Source organism: Lissotriton helveticus, chromosome 6 (genome assembly GCF_964261635.1).
Source record: "Lissotriton helveticus chromosome 6, aLisHel1.1, whole genome shotgun sequence".
Lineage (NCBI taxonomy): Eukaryota > Metazoa > Chordata > Amphibia > Caudata > Salamandridae > Lissotriton > Lissotriton helveticus.
The window spans coordinates 161,950,808-161,978,197 of NC_136067.1; the positions used below are offsets into that span (position 1 = coordinate 161,950,808).

General features: G+C 43.9%; 1 protein-coding gene across 2 annotated transcripts in view; it reads right to left on the reverse strand.

Annotated features, from left to right (window-relative positions):
- The window catches only part of LIN9 (lin-9 DREAM MuvB core complex component), a 478,167-nt gene that overhangs the window by 375,134 nt on the left and 75,643 nt on the right, over positions 1–27,390 (reverse strand). Inside the window, exon 3 of one of the 2 annotated variants that reach the window (XM_078647550.1) lies at positions 17,156–17,250. In XM_078647550.1, the coding sequence (XP_078503676.1) occupies positions 17,156–17,250 (95 nt within the window). The remainder of the gene's footprint in view (positions 1–17,155; positions 17,251–27,390) is intronic. The other variant, XM_078647551.1, reaches the window with a different exon arrangement.

A 27,390-nucleotide genomic window follows, 5' to 3' on the forward strand; every position in this document is an offset into this window, starting at 1 on the left:
GTCCAACTGGAAGTTGAAGTTGTAGTATGTACTGGATATTTTGCTGCAGAAGAATTGCGAGTGCTTGTTCTTCAGTGTTGTGAGGGGGAAGTGCTATGGAGGAGGCCCCAATCTTTCACTATAGCAAAGATCTCTTTGCTGCTTTGGAGCTGGCCTCAATGCAGGCTGCAAGAGCAGAGCATTTCGAAGTTCAGGTCTGCTGGTGGTAGCGTCTAAGGACGTATTTTAAGGTGATCCTGTCCGTGTTGTCCTCACTCACTCTACATTTGTGATAGAGTTGTTTTAAGTGGAGCTTCGACAACTCGAGTTACTCCATGTCACAACTGGCATGTGGTCTGGATCTTGGTGCTCTAATGTACTAGAGGAGAGCCTGGGAGTGATGTAGTTGTTGAAATTAGTGATGGTATTTGGTAAGTTGTTGCTGTTTTGGGGTACGTGTTTCATGAGTTCAGACATCCAAACTTCCTCTGGGTCATGGTTACAGTTTCGCCGGCTGGCCTGCCAGTGGATATGTGATGGTGTAGAACTGGAATAGTACATTTGAGGAGGGCATGGTCAGCCAGGTGATCAACTTGGGCTTATCAACTATAGTTGCCGAAGATGGTGAAAAACAGGTCCATGAGGCATCCAGCGTAGTGCATGAGTTCCTTTACGGGTTGGATAAGGCAGACGTTCCCTAAGTCTTTGAGTGCTACGGGTATGTTGGGATCGGTGAGATATTTAAGTGGAATTCAGGTCTCTGAGGAGGAGGAAGTTGAGGATGAGGGCCACAATGAAGTCCACAATGGTGTATGCACACTTAGCGCGTGGTCATGGTGGACTGTAGAGGAGGGTATTGCTCAAGGTGAAGTTGGCTGTGATGCTTAATTTGCAAGACAGGTGTTACATGTTGCTGGGGTTTGTTTCCGAAGGTGGTACAGTCCTTGACGCTCTTGTTTACAATGGTGATGGCGTCGCCAGACTTCTGTCTGTCTGTCTATCTTGCCTTGCGATCTTGTATTTGGGAGGGATAGCTGTGGCAACGTCAGGGTCACTGCGGGATTCATACAGGTCTCTGTGGTCGTGCAGCACGTCCAAGATCTCACTGGCATATTTGATGAGCGAGCAGGTGCTGAGAAGCATAGAAGAGAAAGAAGCGAGAATATTGCAAGGCAGATGGGTGTCTGGTGTCAATGCGGGAGTAGTAAGCAGTATGTGTGAGAGTGCTTGAGAACTTGCAGGTGGCGCCTGACTGCACCCCTACCAGTTTTGGGGTGTAGCATGGAAGCAATGCAGCAAACTGGATGTTCAGCATGGATGGACACGGACACGGACAGGGAGGGAGCTGTGGGGGGGGTGGAATTGCAGACAGGGTGGAAACGGGGTTCCTGGCATTGGACACAGATGGGCTTGCCTTAGGTGCTTTTTTAAAGCATCTGCCATTGATTAGGTTCTGAGAGGTGGGGGAAGGGTAGGAGGGCAGCGGATAGTGGGTGAGGCAGGGAGGGTTTATAAGAGGTTGCAAAAGAGGTAAGGAGCGAGTGAGGCGGTCGAGGGAAAAAGAGCCAAAGTGTGTGGGGAGGGGGCAGAACAAGCAAAGAGCAAAAATGGCAAAAAGAAAGATATCAGAAGGAGCAGGGATGGCAAAGAAAACGAGCAGAAATGGGCAAAGTGGCTAATAGAAACAAAGTTGAAAAGGTTGGTCTACTGCAGCAATTGTTAATATTTTGTTTTGGCTAACGTGGACCCCTATGAATCACTACCGGAAGCCGGGACCACCAACGTAAGCAACTTTGATGTTTTGAACCTCAAAACACTGCATATAAACCATGTATATGTCAAGCAGAAACAAATCATTAGTTCACAACAACAAAAAAACATAAATATCTGCATTTTAATGTAAATAGGAAATCTAGTTTTATTTCTAAAATACGCAGCAATATGAGAGACTAGAATATAATTGCCTTTTTTGTCCTAAGGCATGCTCTCTTCTTGTCACGCATAACATTGCTGCTTCAGTTGTGGCTACAAATACTCCACACTAGAGACAGTTTGCTGTACTTGTGCTGTTCCCACAAATCAAGATAACATTAACAACTTAATTTTTATCTTCCAATTATTGGTTCATACACACAGAACATTTTAAAACGGTTTTCAAATTAGCTTTAAGTACATTTTAATAATCTTCTTTGAATGAGTGAATGATTAATCATATTTGTTTGATTACTTGAACCCTTCGCCGTGGGGCACATTCCGCCGCAGTGCGAAGGGGGCAGGGTGGGGTGTGGCGCTCCCATACTCATGACTGCTCCCGGCCGTCTCAAATTACAGTGGGCGTGTGCTCATGGCGGCCAGGAGCCGTCCGAACTCCGCCCACTGATTAATACTCTTGCACAGGCGGGGAATTACCACCGCGTGGGCAGAGCGGCAACGTTCGGATGGCTTCCGGCCGTCATGAGCACACGCCTACTGTGACTCATGACAGCCGGAAGCAGTCATGAGCACGGAAGGAGTTAAAATCATTACAAATCAATAAACCAATCAAACGACAACATACGCATGTTACACTCAGGTTAAGTGAATAGACCTAAAAGTTCGATAGACGTGAAACATTAATCATAGAATTATAAGTTCCCACACCATGAAAGTTCCAATAGGGACACTAATAGCCAAACTGATGGTGTTTTTTTTTAATAAGGCTGTATCATAAAGAACAAGAACATAAAGTGGATTGTGCTGCATGCTTTAAGTCTAAATTTGACTAGTTGAGTATTTCCTACAATCCATAAGATGGCTCCTCCATTTAAAGTAAAATAAACAAAGAGATAAAATAACAGATAATGCCTAAAATCAAACTTCACCTAGTATAACAAAGTGCCCTTTGCTAGGTACTTTATGCCAACGTGTAACAAGGTAGGAATAACATACCCATAGAATCAATCCTTCATCTAAAGTAAGGCAATAATATAACAATTAACTGGCTCCCGATCAACAAAAGAATCACCTTCAAGCTCCTCTAGGAAGCCCTCCACAACATCAGACCTGCATACCTCAAACACTGCCTCTCCTTCTACACACCCACCAGACATCTCCACTCTACCCAACTGGACCTGGCCACTATCAAACGGATCCGCAAGACCTCAGCCGGAGGAAGATCCTTCTCATACCACGCTGCAAAGACCTGAAAGTCTTGACCTCTACATCTCAGGCAATAACCTTCACTTTACAATTCAGGAAGGACCTGGTTCTTCAACTAAACTGCAGACTATCCTATTGGAAACGATAAACCAAATACAAATATACAAACAATATGTGACGCTATCAAAGCAACGCTGAGAGGTATCCTCATGGACATAAAAACCAAGATTAAGACAAGACAAAAATAGCGCCCTTCTGAAACTAGAGGAAGAACTTAAATATCTAGAACTCGCATATTAATAATCTAGGAAGAGACTACATCCCGCCTTACCCACAAAAAGAATATGAATTTAACAAAATCCTTAGCGAAAAAACTGGTGTAGGGATAAACAAATTTAAGGGCCTAAAACTCGGCGAAGGTAAAGCACGCAAACTGCTGACCTCATACCTCAAGCACAAACAAAATCAAAAAAAGATAAGTGATCAAAGACAATGAGAATAAAGCACTTACTAATCCCGATAAAAATTTGCTTTAAGACAATTCTACGAATCACTCTATATGGACAACCAACATATCAACCCTGAACAATGCCAAAAGTACTTAAGTAAACACATACCCTGACTATCGGAGGAAAATTAAACATCTATGCAAACCAATTATCTTGACCGAAATATTCCCATTCAGTTGATAAGCTAAAAGAAAAGCAAGCACCCGGACTGGATTGCTTCACTGCAAAATTCTACGAAAGATATTCGCAGTCACTCCAACCGACCATGTTAAAACTGTTTAACTACTTTGCAAGTTCAGGTGTTATTACAGGAACGCAAAAACAGTTGATGGACAGAATGCAGAACAATGTCATACATTAACCCCAGTACAGAGATTTGGGCCTAAATCCATCGTTTTTTTGCTCACCATGCCATTCCAGTTAGAACCCAGCCATATGCAAATCAGTCTTGACCCTGTGCCACATGGGAACTGTCCAGCCCAAACTACCAAGCCAGGTCCTCCCAGGACTGGAAACAAGCATCCAAGGACTGGAAACAAGCATCCAAGGACCGGTTTCGGAGTTTCACCCCTCTTCAGCCAGGATAGCTTGATTCCAGTGGCCACTGGATTCGAGCTAGCCTGCTCACTTTGCCACTGGATTCAAGCTAGCCTGGCTGATTAGCCAGAAAACGGTCCCAGCATGCTTGTTTCCGGTCCAGGGAAGACATGGCTTGGCAGTTCGGGCTGGACTGTTCCCATGAGGCACAGGGTCAGACTGATTCGCATATGACCATGTCTGAACTGGGGTGACGGAGTGAGCTAAAGAATGATGATGGATTAAATTCAGATCAGTTGACTGGGGGAGAGTGCTAGCATTGTTCAACACTCCGTCCATCATCCCCTTTGGTATTGCGTTATTACAGGAACAATAACAGAAGCCAACATTGTAGTAATCCCGAAAGATGGGAAAGACCTAACACACCCAACAACTACACTCCCATTTCCTTGATTAATTTGGACTGTAAAATCTATGCAAAGATCCTAGCCAAACATCTCAACCTATTATTACCACAGTTAAAAAGTAATTCCCAGGTTGGCTTCTTAAAAAAACCCTATGTCAAACGACAACACCAGTCTCCTGTGCCATGTCCTAGCTAAAGCTTCATCAGCATCTGTCTCAATCACACTACACACTAAACACTAAACACCGAAAAAGCGTTTGGCGGAGTATCATGGACCTTCTTCGAACAGTGCCTAAGCGCTTTTAACTAGGTGCCGCATTTATAAAAATTACCATGGCTCTATATACAAACCCAACCGCCCATACCTGCATCAATGGCTCCTTTTTGCACCCACTTAAGCTACCAAAAAGCACTTGACAAGGATGGCCGCTTTCTACATCCCTTTTCCTACTAGCACTGGAACCCCTTCTCTTAAACATTAAAGGCAAACCCAATATCTCGGGAATCAATGTCAATGAGAAAATAGTGAAACTTTCGGCTCACGCAGACAATATTTTAATACTCACAGAGGGGGCTCATTTGTGGACTTAGCAGCACAGAGGAGACAGCGCCTGCTGTGAGGAAAACTGCCGCACCGGGAGGGAGTCCACAGCGCCGTGAGGGGAACGGCTGGCAGGACTACATCCCCCAGGTGCCCCGGCGGCGCTCACCTGACGCCACCAACAACGCGCCCGGAGGCGCTTGATAACGAAGGAGCGCCGAGCGCTCAGGGGGGCTCATTTGTGGACTTAGCAGCACAGAGGAGACAGCGCCTGCTGTGAGGAAAACTGCCGCACCGGGAGGGAGTCCACAGCGCCGTGAGGGGAACGGCTGGCAGGACTACATCCCCCAGGTGCCCCGGCGGCGCTCACCTGACGCCACCAACAGCACGCCCGGAGGCGCTTGATAACGAAGGAACACCTCCCGCAGTCGCGGGACGCGCCCGGGCAGGCGCCGGGCTAAGCCCGGGCAAAGGGCGGGCCCTCTGCGGCCCTCAGAGGCCTGAGGGGACTGGACTGGGCCAGGGACTCTGGTCCAGATGAACTAGCCCCACTTATTCCATTTTAATATTAACAAAAGTAAGACTTTTATTCAATTTGGTGCTTTATATTCTTATTTATATTGTTTTGCATTTTACGTATCTTACATTGCCATATACATATATTCTTGTCCTCTGAAAGACTTAGGATGTCCAAATCCAAAAATGATAAAGCTGCTACAGGGCAGAATGCAATTGATAAATATATGGTCAAAAAGGTTTCCCAGATAAATAGTGAGCGCAGAGCTTCACTAGGGAAAGGGTGTACAACACCGAGCCCGGCCGACCAGCTGCTGTCTGCGGGTGTTGTGATCGAAGCCAACAATGACAGTCGAATTAGTAGAGAGCTTCCAAATCCAATTGTGGCAAGGGCTGAGGTTCATGTAGAACACATTGAACAATATGACATATCCAATGAGGAGAGAGACGATGCTCCTTCTGCTGTAAGGCCGGTAAGGATGTGTAGGAAAATATTACCAAAAAAAGGGGGGAAGTTGAATAGAGTTGGTGGAGGGTCTAACTTGAAACCCAATACCGGTCTAGGGACCAACCCCTTTGTGTTCACGGGGAACAAGGATGATAGTACTATTAAAAATAGTAATTTGGAACAGCTCACCACCCTCATTAGAAACTTGGAGTCCAATATGGAGTTAAAGCTAGAGGAGGCACTTAGACCTCTGGTGGACAGAATCGACACCTTGGTTAAAGAAGTGGACAGGCTTGGAGGTTTGCATCAACAACCGGATCAACTTCTACACCCCCAAGCGCCTCCTCAGATCAACCAGCCACGCCCTCGCCGCCGTCCCCCGCATCCGAAGAGCGACAACAGGAGGAAGGTGCTTCTCCTACCTGGCCGCCAAGACCTGGAACTCACTCCTAACCGACCTGCGCCTGACCCAAGACCACCTCTCCTTCAGGAAGAAGCTCAAGACCTGGCTGTTCGAGCAGTAACGGCACCCCCCCCCCCCCAAACCAGCGCCTTGAGACCCTACGGGTGAGTAGTGCGCTCTATAAATGACCTGATTGATTGATTGATTTCAACACAGCAAACGGAAAGGGTTGGCCCGAGTGCCCAACCTGAGAGAGATAGGGCGACATCTGCTGCACAGGGGAAAAAGCAGCAGAATAAAAGTAACGCTGATGTAATACCTAGTACCGTGAACAACAGGGATCTAACTCCATTAGTTATTCAACCTCAGTTGAAAAACTCTAATTCGCAGCTGCAATCAAAACCAAACACTATTAACAAAGTTGATTCTAGATACCACAGAAAAAAACCACTATCTTAACTTACCACCAGACTGCGCTCCCTTTGTGGTGGTTTTGACCAACGTTCCACCAGTTGGCACCCATCCTGCTTCACCATATGGAGAGTCATATACCTCTCTCAAAAACAAAACAGTGGCGTGGTTACACAAAAACTGCGGTTTTCCCACTGAGTATTCAGATCAGGTAATGGCAGTCAGGAGGGTGAATTGGGTGGGACCTTCAAAAAAAGTGGGAAGTGGGGACTGCATAATGGTGAACTTCAAACATCCTCAACACGTGGCTACTATCTTATTGAGAGCATCTGCTTTAATATACAATGAGGAGAGCATACGCCCACTTGGGTATTTTTACGCTCATTTGTGTAGCAAACCCTCCCAACAAAGACTTATGGCACCCCTGTATGACACTCAGACCCCGCCTAATAATATGCGATTTATGTATAACGTTGTCAATTCAGGTGGAGCGGGAAATGCTGTTAATATTTTTAATAGACATAATGACAGTGGCCAACTCCAGCATGGTTTTCAAGTCAACACACACAACAGATACGAGTTATTATCGGGCCTGGAAATGTGTGACTGACATGAAACACCTGTGGGTTTGGGTATAACAATCCCTGAGGATTGGACACCTATTGGTAACTCACAGGTTAGAAGTGGATCCAGGAATGTCATCTCATGGAATGTTGCAGGGTTGGCTGCAAAGATGGCAGATGAAAACTGGGTCACTTATATCAAGCAATTTAATGTGATTTGTCTTCAAGAAACATGGGACGTAGAGTGTAACTTGTTTTTAGAAGGCTATAAGGCTTTCTATGTACCAGCCTTACCCTCAATCAGAGGCAGGCCTAAGGGTGGCTTAGTGACTTTTGTTTCCATCTTGATTACTTCAACAACTTTTAGCACTGTCGCGTATCAAGCCTGTATGCAGGGCGTAGTATTGAAGGGAAAGAATAATAAGCTTGGTCTGGTTAATTTTTATAATGCTATTATGGGATCTGCAGCATCTAATCAAGTGGCTGTATTGCATGATTTTATCATTACTTCTATGAAGGATTACAGCCATAACTTAATGATTATGGGGGATTTTAATGTGCATTTATGTGGCAACCCGCTGAAGAAATGTATAAGGGATCTGCACTGTGAAAGAATTAATGGCTTACACTTAGAACACACTGCCGATGGGGAACTGTGTAATTCTCTACTAGAGAACCTGGATCTTTCTATGGGTCTTACAATCAGGGACCCGTCTCAAAGCTGTGAAATACCTACATTCAAGGGGCATGGAAGGGGCACTTTTATTGACCATATGCTGTTTTCACAAGCCCTGTTGCCCTTCCTAGAATCATTCGATATTGTTAAGAGCGAGTTTAGTGACCATAATCCTCTTGTGATTCTACTAAGGGGTTTTGAGATCACCAAAAGTGTACAAACTTGCAAGGAAGGAAGGATGTTTACTACAGATGGGAGGAGGAGACTTAAGTGGTCCATGGTAACCCCTGATCTTCTGTATAAGAATATCGAGGAGAATTACTCAGAAGATATTACTAACTGTGTTAGGTTAGGAGCAGAACCACAGGAGGTGTTAACTGCCTATCAAGATTTGTCGGGGAAGGTGTCAGAGTTATTAACAATTTCAGTCAAAAATAGAGGGGAGAGACATGGCCCAAGGTGGTTTAACCATGACTGCACTAAAGCGGCTCGTGACCTCAGGCTGGCACTGGCAGCTTCTCCGAGAGATCAGGAGAATGTCAGAGAATGTAGGAGAAATTATAAGTCTATTCTTAAAACCCACAAGGATCATTTGAGAAATGAGGCATGTGGTGAGTTATTAGACCCTTCTACACTTAACTGTAGCTCCAGATTCTGGGCATTAGTCAAAAAGCCATTTCTGGTGGAAGAACCTGGGGATGGGCTTGAATGCTGTATAGCAAAAGAGGACTGGGTGCAACATTTTAAAACTTTATACTGTTCAGAGGACACCTTAAGTCTGGGGTTAGCCACTGGGGACAGAGCTGGAAACATTAAATTTGATAGTGGGGAGGTGGTTGAAGCCATAGAAGGCCTGACAGCGAACAAGGCACCAGGCCCAGATGGGATTCCCCCAGACCTGTTTAAATCAAAGCCGACATTCTGGGCTCCAATTTTAGTGGCAGTTTTTAATGCTGCTGCCTGTGCTGGATGCCCTATGTCCTGGGGACTGTCTACCATTGTGCCGGTATTTAAAAAGGGAGATAGGGGTAGCCCCCATTGCTACCGGCCAATTTCCTTAATTGACGCAATGGTCAAAATCTTGGGGAGAATTCTTCTACAGAGGATTACATGCTGGGCGAAAGACAACAACATCATGTCTATCTCCCAGTATGGGTTCTGTGTGGGGCGTTCAACTACTACCCAGTGTCTCAATTTGTTCCTTATCCTCAGTAAATACACCGTGGCACAGAAAGGAACGGTCCACCTCGCCTTCATGGACCTGTCCTCAGCCTTCGACTGTGTCAACAGGGGAAGGCTGTGGCAATACATGAGGGAGAGGGGAGTCGACACTGGGATAATCGACCTCCTGGTGGACATGCACAATAACACCAGTGCTAACGTTAGATACTCTGCCAATGGTGACACCACTGATAAATTTGATATAAAGAAGGGTGTACGCCAGGGTTGCATTCTCGCCCCTTTTCTTTTTAATTTTTATATAAATGAACTGGATGCTGCTTTGCAGATGGTACAGTAAGACTGCCCTAGAGTGGGCAGGCAGGGTATTCCTGTTCTTTTATATGCAGATGACGCTGTTTTAATTTCCAGAACAGAGAATGGGCTTCAGCTGCTTTTAAATGCTTTTAATACTTTTATGACTGACAGGGATCTAATGGTCAACAACTCGAAATCGTATATTATGCATGTTGGTCGCCAGTCTAAAAGGAAATTTGTTTTTAAACTTGAAGATGTTCCTATTCCAGTCACAGAAACCTTCTCATATCTTGGCGTTCTATTTGATTCTAAGCTTAGTTGGGCCCCTCACTTGGTGAAGAAAAAAGGGGAAATGTTGAGGGTTAATGCTTCAATTTTTAATCTTGCAAAAAAACTGGGGAAGAAACCAGTTAGCGCAATGGTTAAATTGTACAACGCCAAGTCAGTTTCTACTGCAGTATATGGCAGCGAAATTTGGGGCTATGTATCAGGAGAATTACTACAGGTTGCTGAAAATACTTTTCTTAAACGGCTGCTATGTGTCCCCTCTAGCACCCCTAACCTTGTAATTCATGAGGAATTAGGGCTCCAGTATTTACGTGACAACTTTGCTCTAAAGCCATTGAATTGTTGGGTTAACCTGTGGCTAAATGAGGAGATACCTCTTACACATCAGATTGTGAGAGATCTTGTATCTCAGGATAACTCTATGTGCATCCCCTGGTTAAAATACTTGAAAAACTGTTTTACAAAACTGGGGCGTTTAGACTTGTTTACTTGCCCCAGTGGGATTGTAAAGGGGGATGTTATAGCAATCAAAACAGCCTTCTGTAAGTACCAAGTGGCTGATAGAGAGACCGTGGAACTGTTAAAGCCAAGTGTCAGGAGATATGCTATGCTAAAGACATGCCCTAGCATAGAACCCTACCTGGCAGGTTCGTTTAGCTCGCATGAAAAGTTTCTGCTGTCGAGGTTCAGATTTAACATCTTTCATCACCTTTTAATTAGACCCAAGTCAGATATTTTTAGCAAATGTGCAGCTCCCTGTGGCTGCGACGGGAAGTCTCCACAGGATATGCTGCATTTTATGTTTTTATGTAGGTTTTATGAATACCCTCGCCGTCGCTATCTGGTCGACCTTTTAAGAAAACTCGCTTTTAATCAAATCAGACCAGCTCTATTTTATTTACAGTTACTATACCCGGAATGTGTTCTCCAAATAATATCGTTCTTAAAACTAGCTGTCAGAATGAGAACCTGTCTGGATCAATGATTACTGTAAATCTTTTTTAACGGCATAAACTACTATAGCCCTCTTTTATAATTATGCTCTTTTGTACCCCATTAAGCACTGTTTGCACTTTATAAATACAAAGTTTGTATAGGGACATAAAGAATTACGTAATATTCAGTGATTGTATATATGGCAATAATGTGTGTAATGTTTTTAAATTGTTGTATATATGTGCACTTTTATGGTTTGAAATATAACCGAAATAAAGTCTCTTTTGATTTGATTTGATTTGATAATACTCACAGAAAACCCAGAACCCTCTATCCAGGCTCCAATGAAAACTATAGAACAATACTGTAAAGTTTCGGGATATGGCAATGCTTCTGGCCCTGGCCAGGCGTAGAGTGGCAATGCACTGGGGGAGCAGCCGGTGCAGACGCTCAAACTCTGGCTTGCCGGCGCAGCATTTTGTCAGACAACGGACAGAATTTTGGAACCTTATGCCGAGCACTAGCAGGCTGTGGATATTTGGGGACCTCTGGTGAAATACCTACATTGCAGCAGACGACACCTCAGACCACGATGCCCCCGTAAATAATTTGGGGGCCACTCCGGTGCGGATGACAGAGGCCAAGAGCAGGAAAATGGGGGAAACCCACATGTTTGATTACAGTGATGTTCCTACTTGCCTCCTGACTCATTCTGTCGCGTATCCCAACATCATTTCTACCCTGACAAATTGCCCATGTATTAGGAGTATGCCTTAACTTTTCTGTCACAGATTGACAACAATGCTGAAATGGATGTATTATTATGCTTTGTTGTAGCCTCAATAAACCGTAAAAATGTTCAGGGATATAAACTGAATAGGGACAAATCAGAAGTCAAATCCCTGAACCCACATGGCACAAAATACATATTAGGGAATTCAGACCTCTCCTGGCAGCCTCAATATATCCAATATCTAGCAGTAGAATTTGGTTCAAACCTAATAGATTCCATTCAACATAAAGAAAAACTTACCCTTGAAAAAAACAAAACCTTACTTGATTAGTTTCCTAAATTCATCCCAGGGTGGGGGCGCTTAGAAACCATTAAAATGATGATCACACCAATAATTACTTAATCAGTATGCTCCCTACTATTTTCTGACGACTATCACCACAAATTAGACAATGCTCTCACGATTCATTTGGCAAAACAAGAAAGCAAGAATAGCACTAAAGCAACACGGTCTACATACCTCCCTAGGTGGCATTAACCTGAGGAACTTAAAATGAGTATCAGACTGCCTTCCTAGCCATACAAGACACGTACTGGTTTCAGCCTCTGGACAACCATACCCCTGTATGGTTGGAGGTGGAAAGTGCTATTCTTAACAACTTAGACCCACTAACCCTGCTCACTGCCAACTGCAAATAGGTCACTGATTCAAAACTATACTAAAAAAACACCCAAAACGGCCTACTGAATATAGACAGGAAACTTTCCTATCGGGTGAAACGCTCTTTCCTAGCTTCCCTCTGGCAGAACCCAGATATTACTTACAATGGTCAAACACTCTATTGGGGTTCCTGGATCCCCAAATGGGTTTTCTTTCCCTTACCTGAAAATTCATAAATTAGCAGATCACCTTTTAATTGAGCTCTTACTAATAGCTGCAATTAAAACCTTTAACTCCATTCGGAAAGACACATACAAGGCTCCTTTACAATCCTGAATCAATTGGATAACACATATCAGGGGTGCGGACAATATCACCTTGCAACACTCCCCATGGAAACTGCAACAAATATATATTTGGAAGTCCTTAGAGGTTTATTATGCTACTAATAAACACAAACTGTACGCAAGTTCCCCTATAATCTCGAATGGATGCAGCCATCCCCTATAACGCTAAGGGAATTCGCATTGAAGTGCGTATCCTTATATCGCAACCCTCTCCCTACAATTCTGCTCTGTATCCTCACCTAAACATGTGATTTAACTTATTCTAATGCAGAGTATGCATACAACCAGGCACTATGGCATCCCTTTCCAAGAACATCGTATAACAAGTGAACACTCACTTGGAACCTGGCAGCACAGCTAAGATAACAATTATACTTATGCAGATAAATAATAACACCAATGTATTACTCTGTCAGATAGTGTAAACAACCTTTACACAAGTTTTCTTTAATGTGTAATTTACAGCTGTTACAGAATTATTTTTTCATGAAAACAAAAGAATACATACAAAATAATTCATAACAATATAATGAACAATTCCCATGTTCACAATAAGAAATTTTATTTTGCGTTTAAACGAAGAAAATGTTCCCTCCTTAGGAAAAATGTTGTGCGTGCCCAATGCATTTCAGGAAATTATTCCCTTCTTCAGGGGCCACTGTAAAAGATAAATCAACGGATGTACTCATTTAAATGTCCTTCAGTATACAAAAGAGGCGTGCTTTGGCAGTGCCCTTTCCAAGAGACCTTGATTCATTATACTATCTGTGCCTACTTGTCCCCTCTGTAATTACTTTGTCTCCCTTAGTTTTGATATGACTGTTTATTTCTGAAAAATAATAAAGCTTATTCGGGAAAAAAAAGTCAAAGAAGTTTAGGACTAGTTTGTAACTAACAAACATCTGCCATTGTCTCAACAGACAAGGGAAGGCAACCCATACCTGCTGTTTTTGATAAATGCTCTATGCTTAGAATAGAGCAGGTCTCTAATCTAATCAAAGCCACTAAATCCGGATCTCCATTAGAACCTTGTCCTCCAAAAACTGCTGATCATGTTCCAGAAATCCTTAGCTCCCAACTGACCACAATTGTTAAGGAAATAATCAACACTTGTTTCTTCCCTCTGGAATAGAAGGCGGCTTCCATCCTACCTTTAATTTAAAAAACATGGTCTTGATCGTCAAGTGCGCAGTAGCAAGAGGCCCATCTCTAGGTTACCTTTTCTAACTAAGCTACTGGAGAAAGCTTTGAACACGGAACTCATGTCATTCATAGACACTCGCAGCTTGCTGGGCTCTCCTCAATATGGATTCAGAAATGCATAGTACGGAGACGGCGTGGTTAGCCAATTCGGAGGAGCGGAGGTCCATCGTAGATGGAAGCATTAAAGCTGCGCTGATACTTAATGATCTTTCGGCGGCCTTTGATACAATCAATCATACCATCCTCTTTACCCCCAACATAAGGTCCATCGACAACCACCTCATCTTCAGAAAACTACTCAAGATTTGGCTCTTCCCCACATAAGCACCATACGCAAACAGAAATTTACAGCATATCCCTCTGTATACAAGCATTTGTTTTCACTATAGATATGTACCTATCTTTGTGTATTACTTTGTATAAACATGTAAAATAATTATGTTGTTGAGAGAATAAATAAATAAATAAAAATCATCTTTGGTCTACAAGTACATACTTCCATTGTGCATCTATGTACCTTCCATGTACTTGGATCTATGTGTCTGTTACTTTTCTCCTGAAAAAGCATATCCAATGCACTACCCTATTTCTCATCCTGTGCCTCTATCAATATCTTCAATCTACATATACTTACCTCCTTTATGTATCTATATACTTTCAATGTAATTGTGGATCTATATATTTATCACTATCTTCTAATTTAGCATTTCCAATGCACTACCCTATCTCTCATCCTATACATCTATCAATATATCCTCTACATCCACTCTCTCATTTATCCCATACCACTACTATGATAGCCAAAATAACCCTTTCTAGACTCTTCCTACTCTACCCCTCCTTGCATCACCCGACATCTTTTTTACTATACCGATACCCTAAAACGAACCTTTTCTAAACTCTTCCCTCTGACTCGTCCCGTCCAAAACTCCTTTTTACTCATCCAAAAGCCTCCTCCTACTGCTAAGACCTAAAAAAAAGAAAATTCACTCTTTTATCCCTCCACTATCCTTTTCAATCAAAATTAACAGACTAACATGTTCACTTCTCAAATTCCATATTAAACTATACTAATATACTACCCAAATAACTGAATAACATATCCACTACTCCAATTACTTCATATTTTTTATTATACTCATTTTCAACAGTAATCCTTTATAGGTTCCAGAGTGGCGTGCTACTCGCCAGAAAAGCGCTTCAACACCCATCAGGGGTAACATGTGCAATATGAATGCAAATCTTTCTTCCCCTTTTATCCCTCCGCTATCCTTCTCACTCCCAGTAACTGACTAATATACACCACTGAAATTACTTCATATTTCACCATATTAATTCACCACGAATCCTTTGTAAGCTTCCTGAATAGCGTGCGTCAACAAGCACTATATAAATACAAACCTTTGTCCTCCTCTATCCTTCTATCATTCCAAATCCAAATAACTGACTAACCTATCCACCACTTAAAATGTACTTACATGTTTCACTATACGAATCCAACACTAATCCCCTATGGGTAGCGTGCTACTCGCCGAAAAAGCGCTTAGACGCCTCGTCAGGGGTAGGAAGCGCTATATAAATGCAATTACAATACAATGAAGATCAGGTTAATGCCCTTGCATCATCAATATTCTTCACTTTAAGAATAATGAGGAACAGTTGACCCTTAATTCCCTCAAACCTTCAGAAAACAGTAGTTACCACTTTTGTCCTATCCAAACTGGACTATGGGAACGCCCTATTTATGGGCATCCAGAAAAGATTCCTTAATAAACTTCAGATGCTACAGAATGCATTGGCTCGACTCATGTTGGGAATCTCAAAGAGCAGTCTGTGTCTTAGGCCCTGATTTAGCTACACTGGCTTCTAGAGGAAAAGAGGATAGAATTTAAGGATCTCTGCATAGCTCGCAAGGCACTGCATGACATCGATCCAGGCTATCTCCAGGACAGATTTGTTTGGAATATTCCATCCAGAAAACCTAGATGCCTTGGAAGCCAAGTGTTTAGTGCCCCCAAGGGCCAAACGAGCATCATGGGGTTGGGGCAGAAGCTTCCTTTGGAGGATGGCAAAACTATCGATGGAACTCTCTCCCCAAGAATCTAAAAAACTGTTCAGACCGCCAGTCCTTTAGGAAATCTCTTGAGACCTGGCTTTTTAATAATTAAAGAAGCATTGTTTTATGGTTCCCATCCATGTCCGTAGCAGCGCCAAGATGCCCCCAGGCATTCGAGTGCTATATAAAATTAAAATCAAGAGCACAGTACTATGCTGGGACTGCAGCTAGGACAACCAATATAGGTTCTAGACCGAGCAGATCAAAACTGACAGCAATCATGGACTTGCAAGCAGAGTAACTACAGAAGACTGGAATGCAAACCTAAAATGCCTGGAAATAGCAGTGTGTGTGTGTATATATATATACCAACGTACCAAAACTTTTTATGAGTTGTGTATAAGTACGTACACACTCTCTCTCTCATATTTATATATATATATATATATATATATATATAAATATGAGAGAGAGAGAGAGAGAGAGAGAGAGAGAGAGAGAGAGAGAGAGAGAGAGAGAGTGTGTACGTACTTATACACAACTCATAAAAGGAGTTTTGGTACGTTCAACACTATTTAATAAGATGAACGGTCATGTCGATAGGAGTTAGCATATCAAAATTCATTTTTTTCTCTTTTGGGAATGAAAATGAATTGAGCTACAAAACTACACCTGCACAGAAATCAAGCGGTTAATTTGCCTCAATTGTCAGATTTGTAGCAATCACAGTGCAAGGATGAACCACAACACAGCAGAGAAGAGCAATGATGGGTAGATTTTATTTTGTATTTTCAAACCCGGGCAGAGGTCATGGTTAATATGGAAACCAGGTTAGGGCACAATCCTTCCACTTATTTTAATTGTAAAAGGGAGCGCTTACATTTCAAATGTCAACACCAGCCGTTTAAAGCTCAGGGGTTAGAGGCGGCAGACCCGGAAGCTGAGATTGGTCCTGGACCAGGGTTCAATTCCCCGCCTCGGCGGGTCTTGGGCTCAAAAATTCCACGGACTCGATAATTCTCGTTCCGGTGCCTACTCGACTCACGGGTTCACACTCTGCAACTCTGGGCAATAGCTTGCTTAATCTCCACTACGGCCCCTCGCGGCGGGATGCCTGGCTTTCACCTTGTGGATACCCTGCCGGGGTTATCTCACAGGGGAATACCAGGACGGGTTCCCAAGGCAAGCGCCTTGATACCTTCGGGTGATACGTGCGCTATATAAATCGCAATACATTTACATTTACATTTACAAAGGTGCGTTAGCAGAGATGGAATGTAAAACACTACAAAATGGAAGAACATTATTGCTGAACAGTTGTATCTTACCATTTCCATTGCAGAGCCAGAGTTGCCGCCATTTCCAGTGGGCGTTTTCTGTGGAGAAGTATAGTGATCATTCCAGGTGTTGGATAAGCTTCCTTCTGTAAATTAGCCAATTGTAGAAATGCATTGAGAACTAAATGTTAAACTATCAAGAAATCGCGGCAGCAAAAAGAAAATGCAGTATTTTAAAGAACTGTAAGTCTGCTAAGAATGACTTACCTTCCTTAACAATAATTCTGGGGGATACATAATCCTACTGTAGATGTCTCTAACTGGCAAACCGGTCTGGAAACATTTCCGCAGTAAATGTTCTCTAGTGCCACCATGTGGTTTCACCCTGACCAATGTGATCACATTAGAGTACATTAAGTGCCTAACGGCATGCTGGTGTCAATTCTTGGTACTTTTTCCATGTCCTATTGATTGGAGCACAGAGGGCCTGAGAGACCATCAACAGTCACAATCACAGCACACGTTATTAATCATGGCAGAAATGTATCGGAGGAGTGAGGGTGCTGCAGAATCTGCAAGAAGATTATGTATCCACAAGAAACATTGCTACGAAAGCGAAGTACATTTTTCTTAAGATAGATGCATCTTCCAGCAGATTCCTACCTTTATGATTTAGTCACCAAGTAATACTTTCCCGGGACGGGTCCTCGAGTAGTACAATTTAACACAGAACGTCATGCAGCACAGCCCTGGCAAAGTAATCATCACTGTGCGATTGGTCTGAATTGTAATATTTGGTAAAAGTATGTTAGGATGTTCTTGTGGACGCCAAACGATACCAGCCGCTGTAGTAAAGCCTCTAGTGAGAGCCATGGAAGCAGTACTGAAAGTGAATGGGCAGGAATTCCTTCCAGAAGATCAATGTTAGATGAGGTTTAACAGACCTTGATACAACAGATGGATGACCTAATCAAAACTGTGCACTAGGTTACCAACAAGCACTTCTTCCCTCCAGGGGAGCCCAAAAACAGGTGACAGTCAACACCTGTTGAGTGTGGTCGATGTAGTATATTGCATATGCCCATGGTCCAGTCTATGCAGCAGCTCCTCCTTCTCGGTTGCATAAGGAGGGACGAAAGATGGAAGAGTAACAGACTTGCTCATATCAAAGGCAGATACTATCTTGGGTAGCAAAAATGAGCAGGTAAAAGAAAGACAACTGAAGAAAACCGTGAAGGGCAAACAAACTGAGAGGGTCTGAAATCTGGGATCATATGGGGCACACGTCACTGCTACCAACCGCAGGGTGTTCAGAGTGAGAAGTCACATCAGACAACTGTTTAGCACCTGGAAATAAGCTCCCATGAGTAAAGTCAGTATGGTCAACACAAGATTCGTATCCCACTAGAGAACGTCATCAGAGCAGGCCAGGGACGCACTGTAAGCTGATGCTTCCAGCACGTAGGAGGAAAAAGTATATATTTTTTCATCCTGGAGGGCACTCTGGACAACAAAGACGGGAGCTTTTCCTTTCCCCTGGTGTCTCTTTGCAGTTCATTCCTACTGCAGGTGGGGCCCCAATCCCACAGCAGAAATGCATCCACTAGGCCACCAAGGATTTTTGGGGAATTAGGAGCGGCTCGTTGGGCAAGGGCCACTCCCTTTCATAGTTTGGCAAACTTTGGCACAAACTCACTAGACACCAGGGATATGTTATTTGGCATGTAGGGGAGTGGCCTCTTAGGCAAGGGTGCTACCCTTTTTGAGGGCATTATTTTGGCTGTTTCTGTCCCCCTCAGAGGCAGATCGGCAATATTTTGAGGCCGATCTGATTCCAAGGGGGACAAAAACCCACTAGACATTAGGGATAATGTAATTTAGCATGTGAGGGAGCCGCCCCCAGAGCAAAGGCCCTCCCCCTATTTTGGGGCATTATTTTGGCCGTTTTTGCCCTCCTTGGTGGCAGCTCAGCCAGATTTTTAGGTGAATCTGCCCCACTAGGCAGTAGCGATTGAATTTATTGATATGTTACATTTATTAATGTAATAGGCAAGGGCCACTCCCTATTATGGAGCCAACATTTTGGCCATTTTCTGCCTCCCTGAGGGAAGCTCTGCCTTATTTTTAGGCCCATCTGCCCCCAAGTAGCAGAAAGTCACTAGAAAACAGGCATTCTTTGTGAATCAGGGAGCGGCCCCTTGGGCAAGAGTCGCTTCCCATTATGGGGATAATATGTTGCCTGTTTTCTGCCCCAGGGGACAGATCAGCCTTATTTTTAGGCCCTTCTGACCGCAAAAGGGGTTGAAAGCTACTAGACACAAGGGTTTTTCATTATTTATATATCGGGAGCGGCCAGTTAGGCAAGGGTCTCTCCAAATTATAGGGGTAATATGTCCATTTCCTGCCCCACCCCCAAACTTGGGGCACCTCAGACATATTTTTAGAGCGGTCTGCTCCAAGGGGGTCAGAAAACCACTAAGAGAAACCAGGGAAGTGAGTGTGAGAGCGCGTGCGCAAGGGAGAGTGCGTGCAAGACAGCGAGCGCGCAAGACAGAGAGCGCGCAAGACAGAGAGCACGTGCAAGACAGCGAGCGTGCAAGACAGCGAGCGCGCAAGGGAGAGCGAGCGCATGCCTGAGTGACAGTATGAGAGCGAGAGAGAATGAGAACACAAGCGAGATTAAGAGTACGAGCGAGAGAGGGCAAGTGCATGTGTACTGGCGGTGTGTTGGTGACTGGCAGCCAGCATGCGTATTGACTTGAGGTTGTGTCAGTTGTCTGATGTTTGGGTGCTTGGTGGGGAGATTGGTGTGTTAGTTCAGTTGGCATATCAGTGATGGGTCCTTGAATGGTGCTGTGTGTAAATGTGTCGTATTGTGTTGCGTTAGGTCCGTAGCTGGCAGTGTGAACGGTTTTCTGTGTCTGACACATGAAAGGCATGTAAATGGACATTAAAGCAGTTTGTGCCTAGAGCTGTAAATCAGTGATTCTTTGATCTAATGTTGAAATCATTAACAAGGACTTTTGCGGATTGTATTTAGAAAAGTCGTTGGTAAATAACGTTTTTTTTTTCTTTTTAATGCTCCATTTACTTACCCTTGTGTCGAATCTAACCAGAACGCTGGTGATAAGACTAGTGCATTGGAGTGCAGTAATGTTTTGGTGTTTTTTTTGCTTTTTAACGTCTGTGTATACTTTCTCTGCAGTGAGCACCTTTTGCCGTCACATCTTTTTGGAAACTAGTCACCAAGGGGAATAATATGCGATACGTTTTGTGTGGATCCTACACGGTTTACTTACCCAGAAGCCCTTGTAAGTTTAATTCATTGACAAAAACATTGTTTCCTCATTTCTGTGTGGGAAAGTTGAGGGATCTCACTTGTGTGGGAGCACAAGTGCCTGCGATAGGAAAGCATCCAAAACTTATTGTGGAGACATGAAAATTATCGATGACAAAACAACCTGGTTTTGCAAGGGGGTCACCTGCGTTTTTGGTCCTGGGCTCAGAGGCCATCGAGGGAAACCTACCAAACCCAGACATTTCTGAAATCCCCTGGAAACCTTAAATTTAGATAATATAAAAGCATATTTTCCTCACGTTTCTGTGTGGGATCACTGCAATGGCACAACATTTCTTACTACCCAGTTTTACCCTTGGTCTCCTGAGTAAAATGATAGTTTACTTATGTGGGTGAGCCACAGCGTGTTCATAGGCGCCAATTTTTTTAAAATACATTTTTAGGCTGACTATGCTTTGGGCACTCACACAAGTGAGGAATCATTTGACTTGTGAGATTTTGGGGGTGGGGTCTGGGAGGTAGGAAATTTGGCTATGTCTCCAATCGCAAATAACCTTTAAACTGCAGCATACGAGGCTTTGGCTTCTGTTTGTTGCTGTCCATTTCCATTATGCACTAGCATTCACTTCGGATCATGAAGACAGACATAGGGTTTTGATCCATTAGGTCCTCACAACTTCAATAAGGCTTAAACAGCTGACTGAGGCTGCTGACTGTGAGAAGCTGGCCTGGTATATGATGTACACTTTTGCACCAGTCTAGACAACCCTTATTGTGATTTAAGAGACCTTCGACAACCTTAGAAAGCTCTCTAAGTGGTAGCTGTGGAGAGCAGCCTTCAGGCTTAGTCCAAAGGAGTGTAAAGCAGCTTGCTGTACCAGAATGCAATCTTATAGATTAAGTGAAAAAGAACCACACCAAGAATTTATAAAAATATGCATTTATTCTACAATACTCTTTAGAATGTTCAAGCATCTCCAACACGGAGATAAACACAATGCACACAATACTTCATTTCGAAATGCAGTAAATAGCATGATATACACAGTGGAGGATCCTGGGGGAGAGAACAAACCATATATTAAGAAAGTGGTATAAGAACCACGACTCGAGTCAGGACGATGTCGAGAGGATGTAGAATCGCTGGGGACACACAGAACCACTCAAGGTAAGTAGATGGGGACCACACAGAGCATGTGCGGTGTGAGTACACAACCGCGTGATTCGTACAATTCTATGTGCAAGTCGCAGTTGGATTTTTAAAGATCAGGGACCCTTCCCAAGGGACCTTGAAGAAACCCCTCAGGAGTGAGAAAGTTGGAGAGGCACCCCACCTGTGGATACCCAAGTACCCACGTTACCTACACTAGGGACGCCCAGAGCATAGGGGTGAAGTTGTATCGGAAACAGCCCTCGAACCAAATGGAGGACTTCAAGAAAGTGCCGCTGCTGGAAGAGGAGCAACTGTCCGTAGGAATCCAAACGTGGATCCCTTAAGAGGAGTACCTGAAAGCAGAGGGGACAAAGTCTATGTCACTCAAAAGAAAACCAGGAGCTCGGAGAGACGAATGCCCTCCGATGTTGGGTGCTTCAGGAAAGATGACGACCTCGACTCTGCAGCTGCGAGGACCAGGCAACGCAGAGGACGACAAGGACCTGGATACGAGCTGCCCCACAAAGGATGTCAAGGGCTGAGGGGGTCGGTGTCTGGCGGGAGCACCAACAAGCCTTGGCAAAGGCAACACACGCAGGAAGTAAAGAAGGTGCAAAGTTGGAACCAGCAAGGTACAGGAGACTCACCACTCGCAGGGGAGTCAGGGCAGGCACCAAGCAACAAGGGGAGCCCAAAGGAAACAAAAGGGAGCCTCAAATGGACCCACAGGACAGAAGCACTGGAGTCGCAAGAGGACCTTAAGCAGCTCACCAATAGGAGCAGACCACTGTGCCCACGAGGTGGTGGGGCTGAAGATCTTGGTGGAAGAAGTTGCCGGAGGTTGAGGCTACTTGGAGCCCAAGGCACTTGTCACAAAGTTGCCAACCAGCATTTGCACTTGCAAAAGTATGCGGTGCACAGGGGTTCGGTAATGCAGCCCCCACGAGGGGGCTGCATTACCCAAATGGAGTCCGTAGGATCAGCAGACCGGTCAGCAGTGTCGAGGTGCCTCCGAATGCAGGGAAGTCACTCTTTCACTTCAAGGGAGATTCCTTCAAGGGTCTTTGATGCTCCACATGTCCTGCATGGATCCTGTATGGTGCACAGGCACAGACAATGCAGTAGACAAAGGGAGATGAAGTCAGGCCCAAACGAAGTCCAGAGTGCCAAGAAGGTAGAAGTGCAGTGGTTTCAGTTCGGAATCTTCTCCCACGATTAATCTAGGGACCTATACCCAGGAAAGCCCTTAAGTACCCTAAGGAAAGGGTTGGGAAGATTCAAGGGATCCTACCAAGGGAGGATCTGAACGGAAGGGGGGAGGGGGGGAGAAATGGGGGAGGTTAAGTTAATTTCCTATCCCACTATAGCCCAGAGCTCCAGCTTCAAGATGCATGATCGCCCGCTTTCACTCCTGCCACCCCAGAATTCTTATGGGAGGACAATTGTTAAGGCGACTAAGACTTTGGCACCAGTCTTCAGATAGTCACAGCCCCTGAGCCGCAGACCCTAAGCCTTACAGCGGGCATGCTGGATCCAGAGGACCTTCCACAACCCTGGTTCTGTGAATGGTCTCCTAGTGAGAAGGTGACCTCCTACGTGGCAGTCTGCTAACGGAAACCCTTGGAAAAAGAAGTCTGTGCCCACTTTCGGGCGGAATGTCCTCATCCCTCCCTGAAAGGCACGCTAGGCATGATCCCTGAAATTGATACTAGAATGGCTTCCTTCTTGGGCTAATACATCCGAGATCCCAAGAAAGACACTGAACGCTCAGGGCAGTCATGTCAAGGTAAGATGTTAGATGTTACAGACCCCCCCAAAAATTGCAGACATGGTGAAGAAGGTCAAGAAGTCCTTCCTCCTCATATACCCAGATATCCTTATGGGGTGGGCCCAAAAGGCTGTGATTTTTTTGGGGTAATGCAATTTGCACCAATGTCTACAGAGATGCGTCGCTCAATTCTCATCAAGGTTGACCCAAATATTGGAGAACCTCGGAGGTAGGGTCCATGAAACAAGGGGGCCTGTTTGGTGAACCCTTTATCAACAAGCATTTGCAATGCAATAGGTCTCGCATTTTCAAAACTTTGACCTATTGGTATTGTAAATGAAAATACCTTTTATTATTGCCGGTTTTTAAAACTAAATATTATGCATTGCCATTCACAATGCCAATAATTCAAAATCTTGCAAACGAGAGTCCAATTGCATTGCAAATGCTTCTTTTTTGTTGCCTGGAAGCTGCTGGACACACAAGGAACTCAGCAGCAGCAGGTGCATTTAAACCTGTGAGCTATTTGTAAACACAGTGTCTCTACCCTCATGGAACTTGGAGTCAGGAGCGGCCCTAAAGCCAGCCCTGCCGGCTGTGTTTGGTGACAGACGGTTAAAGCTCGTTGCTGGTGGATGTGTATTCCCCTTGTCATCAGAGACTTGAGCATATGATGTGCAGACAAGGCCCTGGTGTTCGGCGTTCCAATTTAGAATCCTTTGTTGGGCGGACTTTCAGTCACTCACACTGTTTATCATTTGGACCGCAGTCGTCTGATGGTGAACACTGGGTTTGTGTGGCTTGCAACGTGTTGCATCTTTGGGTTGTGCTCGGTAGGGGGCAGCTGGCCAGTGAAACAGAGTCCAGCAGTCAAGTCAGATTACCCACAGCACTGCCACTTGCTCCGTCCTCAGGTTGTGGTAGATGGGGTGCCCCTCATTCCCATAGCTGCCAAGGTTTCAGATTGCTTATGTGTGTCATTTTCATAATTTCAGTGAAATTATGAGTGACATGTCACAACTAGGAGTGACACTTTTTCGCAAGCAATGAAGACGAGGGAAACAAATAGACGGCAAGATTAAGAAAAAGTGAAATATACACAGTAACTAGGCCACTTACATTATACATTTCATTAAACACACAGTGATGCTACCAGGCTAGATAGGATGGCTACACTGCTGCAGTAGGTGCTTAAAGAGTGTCATAAGGTGCAGACGATCAGTCACAGTTCTCCCCTCCTCACCGCAGCGCTGGACCTTTCATTAGTGCAGGTGAGCTTGAGTGGAAGAATTCGTCTGCGCCCAGCCTGACATGTGACAGATATAATATGGTCTTTATTAAAAACACCAATCAATGTTAGTGAAATTAAGGTGATGGGTGGACTGGGAGAGTAAAGGTTCTTCCCATAACTCTCCCCGGTTACAACATCCAACTGCCCGCCGGCGCAGCCCGCTCTGACTACTGCCAACACTCAGCCAGGCCAACACTTGTCGGGGCAGTCAGCATATTGTTTACACTAACGTAACGCGTGATGAGAGCGTCAAAGATCCCAGGGAAGATGTGAAGGCTGAAGGGAATGAATGATGAACTTACTGTATTCAAACTGAAAGTAAAGCCAGTGTGCTAACAGTCTACGGAATTCACCTTGACTTCGTCATATTTACGTGATGACATTAATTGTTACATGACTTAGTGGCATCCTTTTATGGCAGATTGATATAAAACGTGCAGTCTGGGAGCTCCGGCTTCACGAGCATGCAAGGTTTTAAAGCGTCTGATAATTTACTAGGTATTTGTCCTAGTGTATAAATCAGATGTGGTAAAATCAATATATCGCCTAATCTGGGGAGCGGCAGGCAGGATCGTTGAGTGTGCCTGTGTGTGACTTCTTTCTTTTGTTAGATACATGAAGGACCCTGGTGATTAAGTGCGACTGTGAATGGTGAGCTCTTTTGTTAGATGCATGAAAGATCCTAGTGTTCAAATCTGCCTGTGTGTGGCAGCCCCATTCTCGGTTTGTCAACTTGACAAACATGATTTTTTGTTGTAAAAGCACCCATGCAGTACTTTCACTTTAATAGCGGCTGTGCACCCTTCCTTAGACACAGTTTGTCTAAAGAAGGGGATGCGGCATTCATAAATGTGAAAGCGCCGCACGGGCGCTAGTGAACAGGAAAAAAAAAAGCAGCAGCTGAGCTCACGCTGAGCGCCGCCTTCGCCAGCAGATTATGTAACACAAATTGCCCGAACCACAAAATCTCCACAAGCTTCTTGAGAGGGAATGATCAATTTATTGTGATCACCCTCGACAGTTTACTTAGTGTCAATGTTTTTTTTAAAATCTTTTTCAAGTTATAACAAGCTACATGACAGAAAACGAATACATTAAATGTTTACACAGCTATAAATACTTTGTACATACATGAAAAACAAATTCTTTACACAATACAAAAAGAAAATTCCTTGCATCAAACATTACAAAAAAACTAAGAATACATCGCAAACAACATTAGAACAAACATTACTATCAAAAAATGAGAAAAATATAGAGAAAACCAATCCAAGGGGGAATTATAAGCAAATGAATGGCTCTTAAACAAATCAATACTGGACCAGCCGGTCCTAGTATCGTGAAGATGACATTTTATTCCACCCTATGAAAGTGCTGACGCGTTTCGAGATCAGGCACAATGTCGCTGATCTCACATCAGGGCTGTTTTATTCTTTGTATCTGCAAGATGCAAAGAAAATATTTTACTCATCACTCCTCAAACCAAACTTCTTTTAAGGCAATGGGCTGAGAAAGAAAATTGCTACATACCAAACTTGTTTGTAAGTAGAGCAGGGCATTAAGGCGTAAAGGGGTTTCACACCAATTATTTTAAGCGTGGCCAGGCAGGACAACCTACAAGAAATTTTGAGAAGTTTTTATTAGTAATTCAAACCAGCTCGTGGTTTCATTACTAAAGCGTAACCCAGTACTACATGGAGCATACCTTGCTATTGTCGACTGCCGCCAACCGGCGTACTTGTATGTAGTCTACCACCATGCGGATAAGCTCCTAAAACAATAGTGAAAGTTGTTCTAGTGGTGGGCCTGATGATTACATTGTTCGCATAGTGCATGCATTATTAAAAAAATATACCAGAATGGGCAGGAGTAATTTTGCCTACCTTAATGGTGTATTTCTGTTCCCTTTTAAATTTCTGAAATTTTTTGAAAAAATGCTCTCAATTGGCCGTCCTGTGTTAGCAAAAAAACGAAAAAATGAGTGTGAGCGCTTGTAGCTAAAAGTCTGAGCATTCAAACAGATTCTGAGCGTTAAATGGACCAAAAGCATGTCCTGGCATTTACCTGCTCTGAAATAACAGCACGCCACTGGTGTGATCAAAGTTTTCTCCCAAGAGATGGCCGCGCAGGCCCTTCCTGTATTTAAAGCCCACCTCCAAAAGAGGGCATGATGGGACTTGTAGTGTCCTCGAACTTACACTACAAGAAAATTATATTTATTATATGAAGTGCATATAAAGTAAGGGCGCGCCTATTGCGTAGTGTCATTTTCAATGAATAGATGCAGAAAACCTATTTTGTGACTATTTTAATTACGCGCTGAGTTTGAGATAAAAAACCTCAAAACTTTATTAGCAACTCGTATCTGAACACTAATATTAAAACGGGCCAGTTCATTTGAACGCTGATTTAAATCGCATATATGTCACAAGTACGGCGAGCACATTAAGGGTCATTATTGTATTCATGTGTTGTATGCACCGTAAACAAACTTTAATAACTGAGCATGTGGAGAGTCTGTAGGTGCCACTACACCCATTCTTAAGATTGCATATATCTACCTGCCAGGCAGTGGCCACGCTTATATTTTATACGCGAGGTGTATTTAATGAAAAGAGGACGTAAGGCTACAGATTAAGGCCAGGGATGTCTGACAGATGCCAGCCCGCTATACTGTTTGTCTGTGCCAATTATATGTGGGCTATCTCGGACAAGCTATTAAGGCCTGTTTGAGTGCTATTGTATTTCAAAATGAGATAAGCCTCTTTCTGCAGTA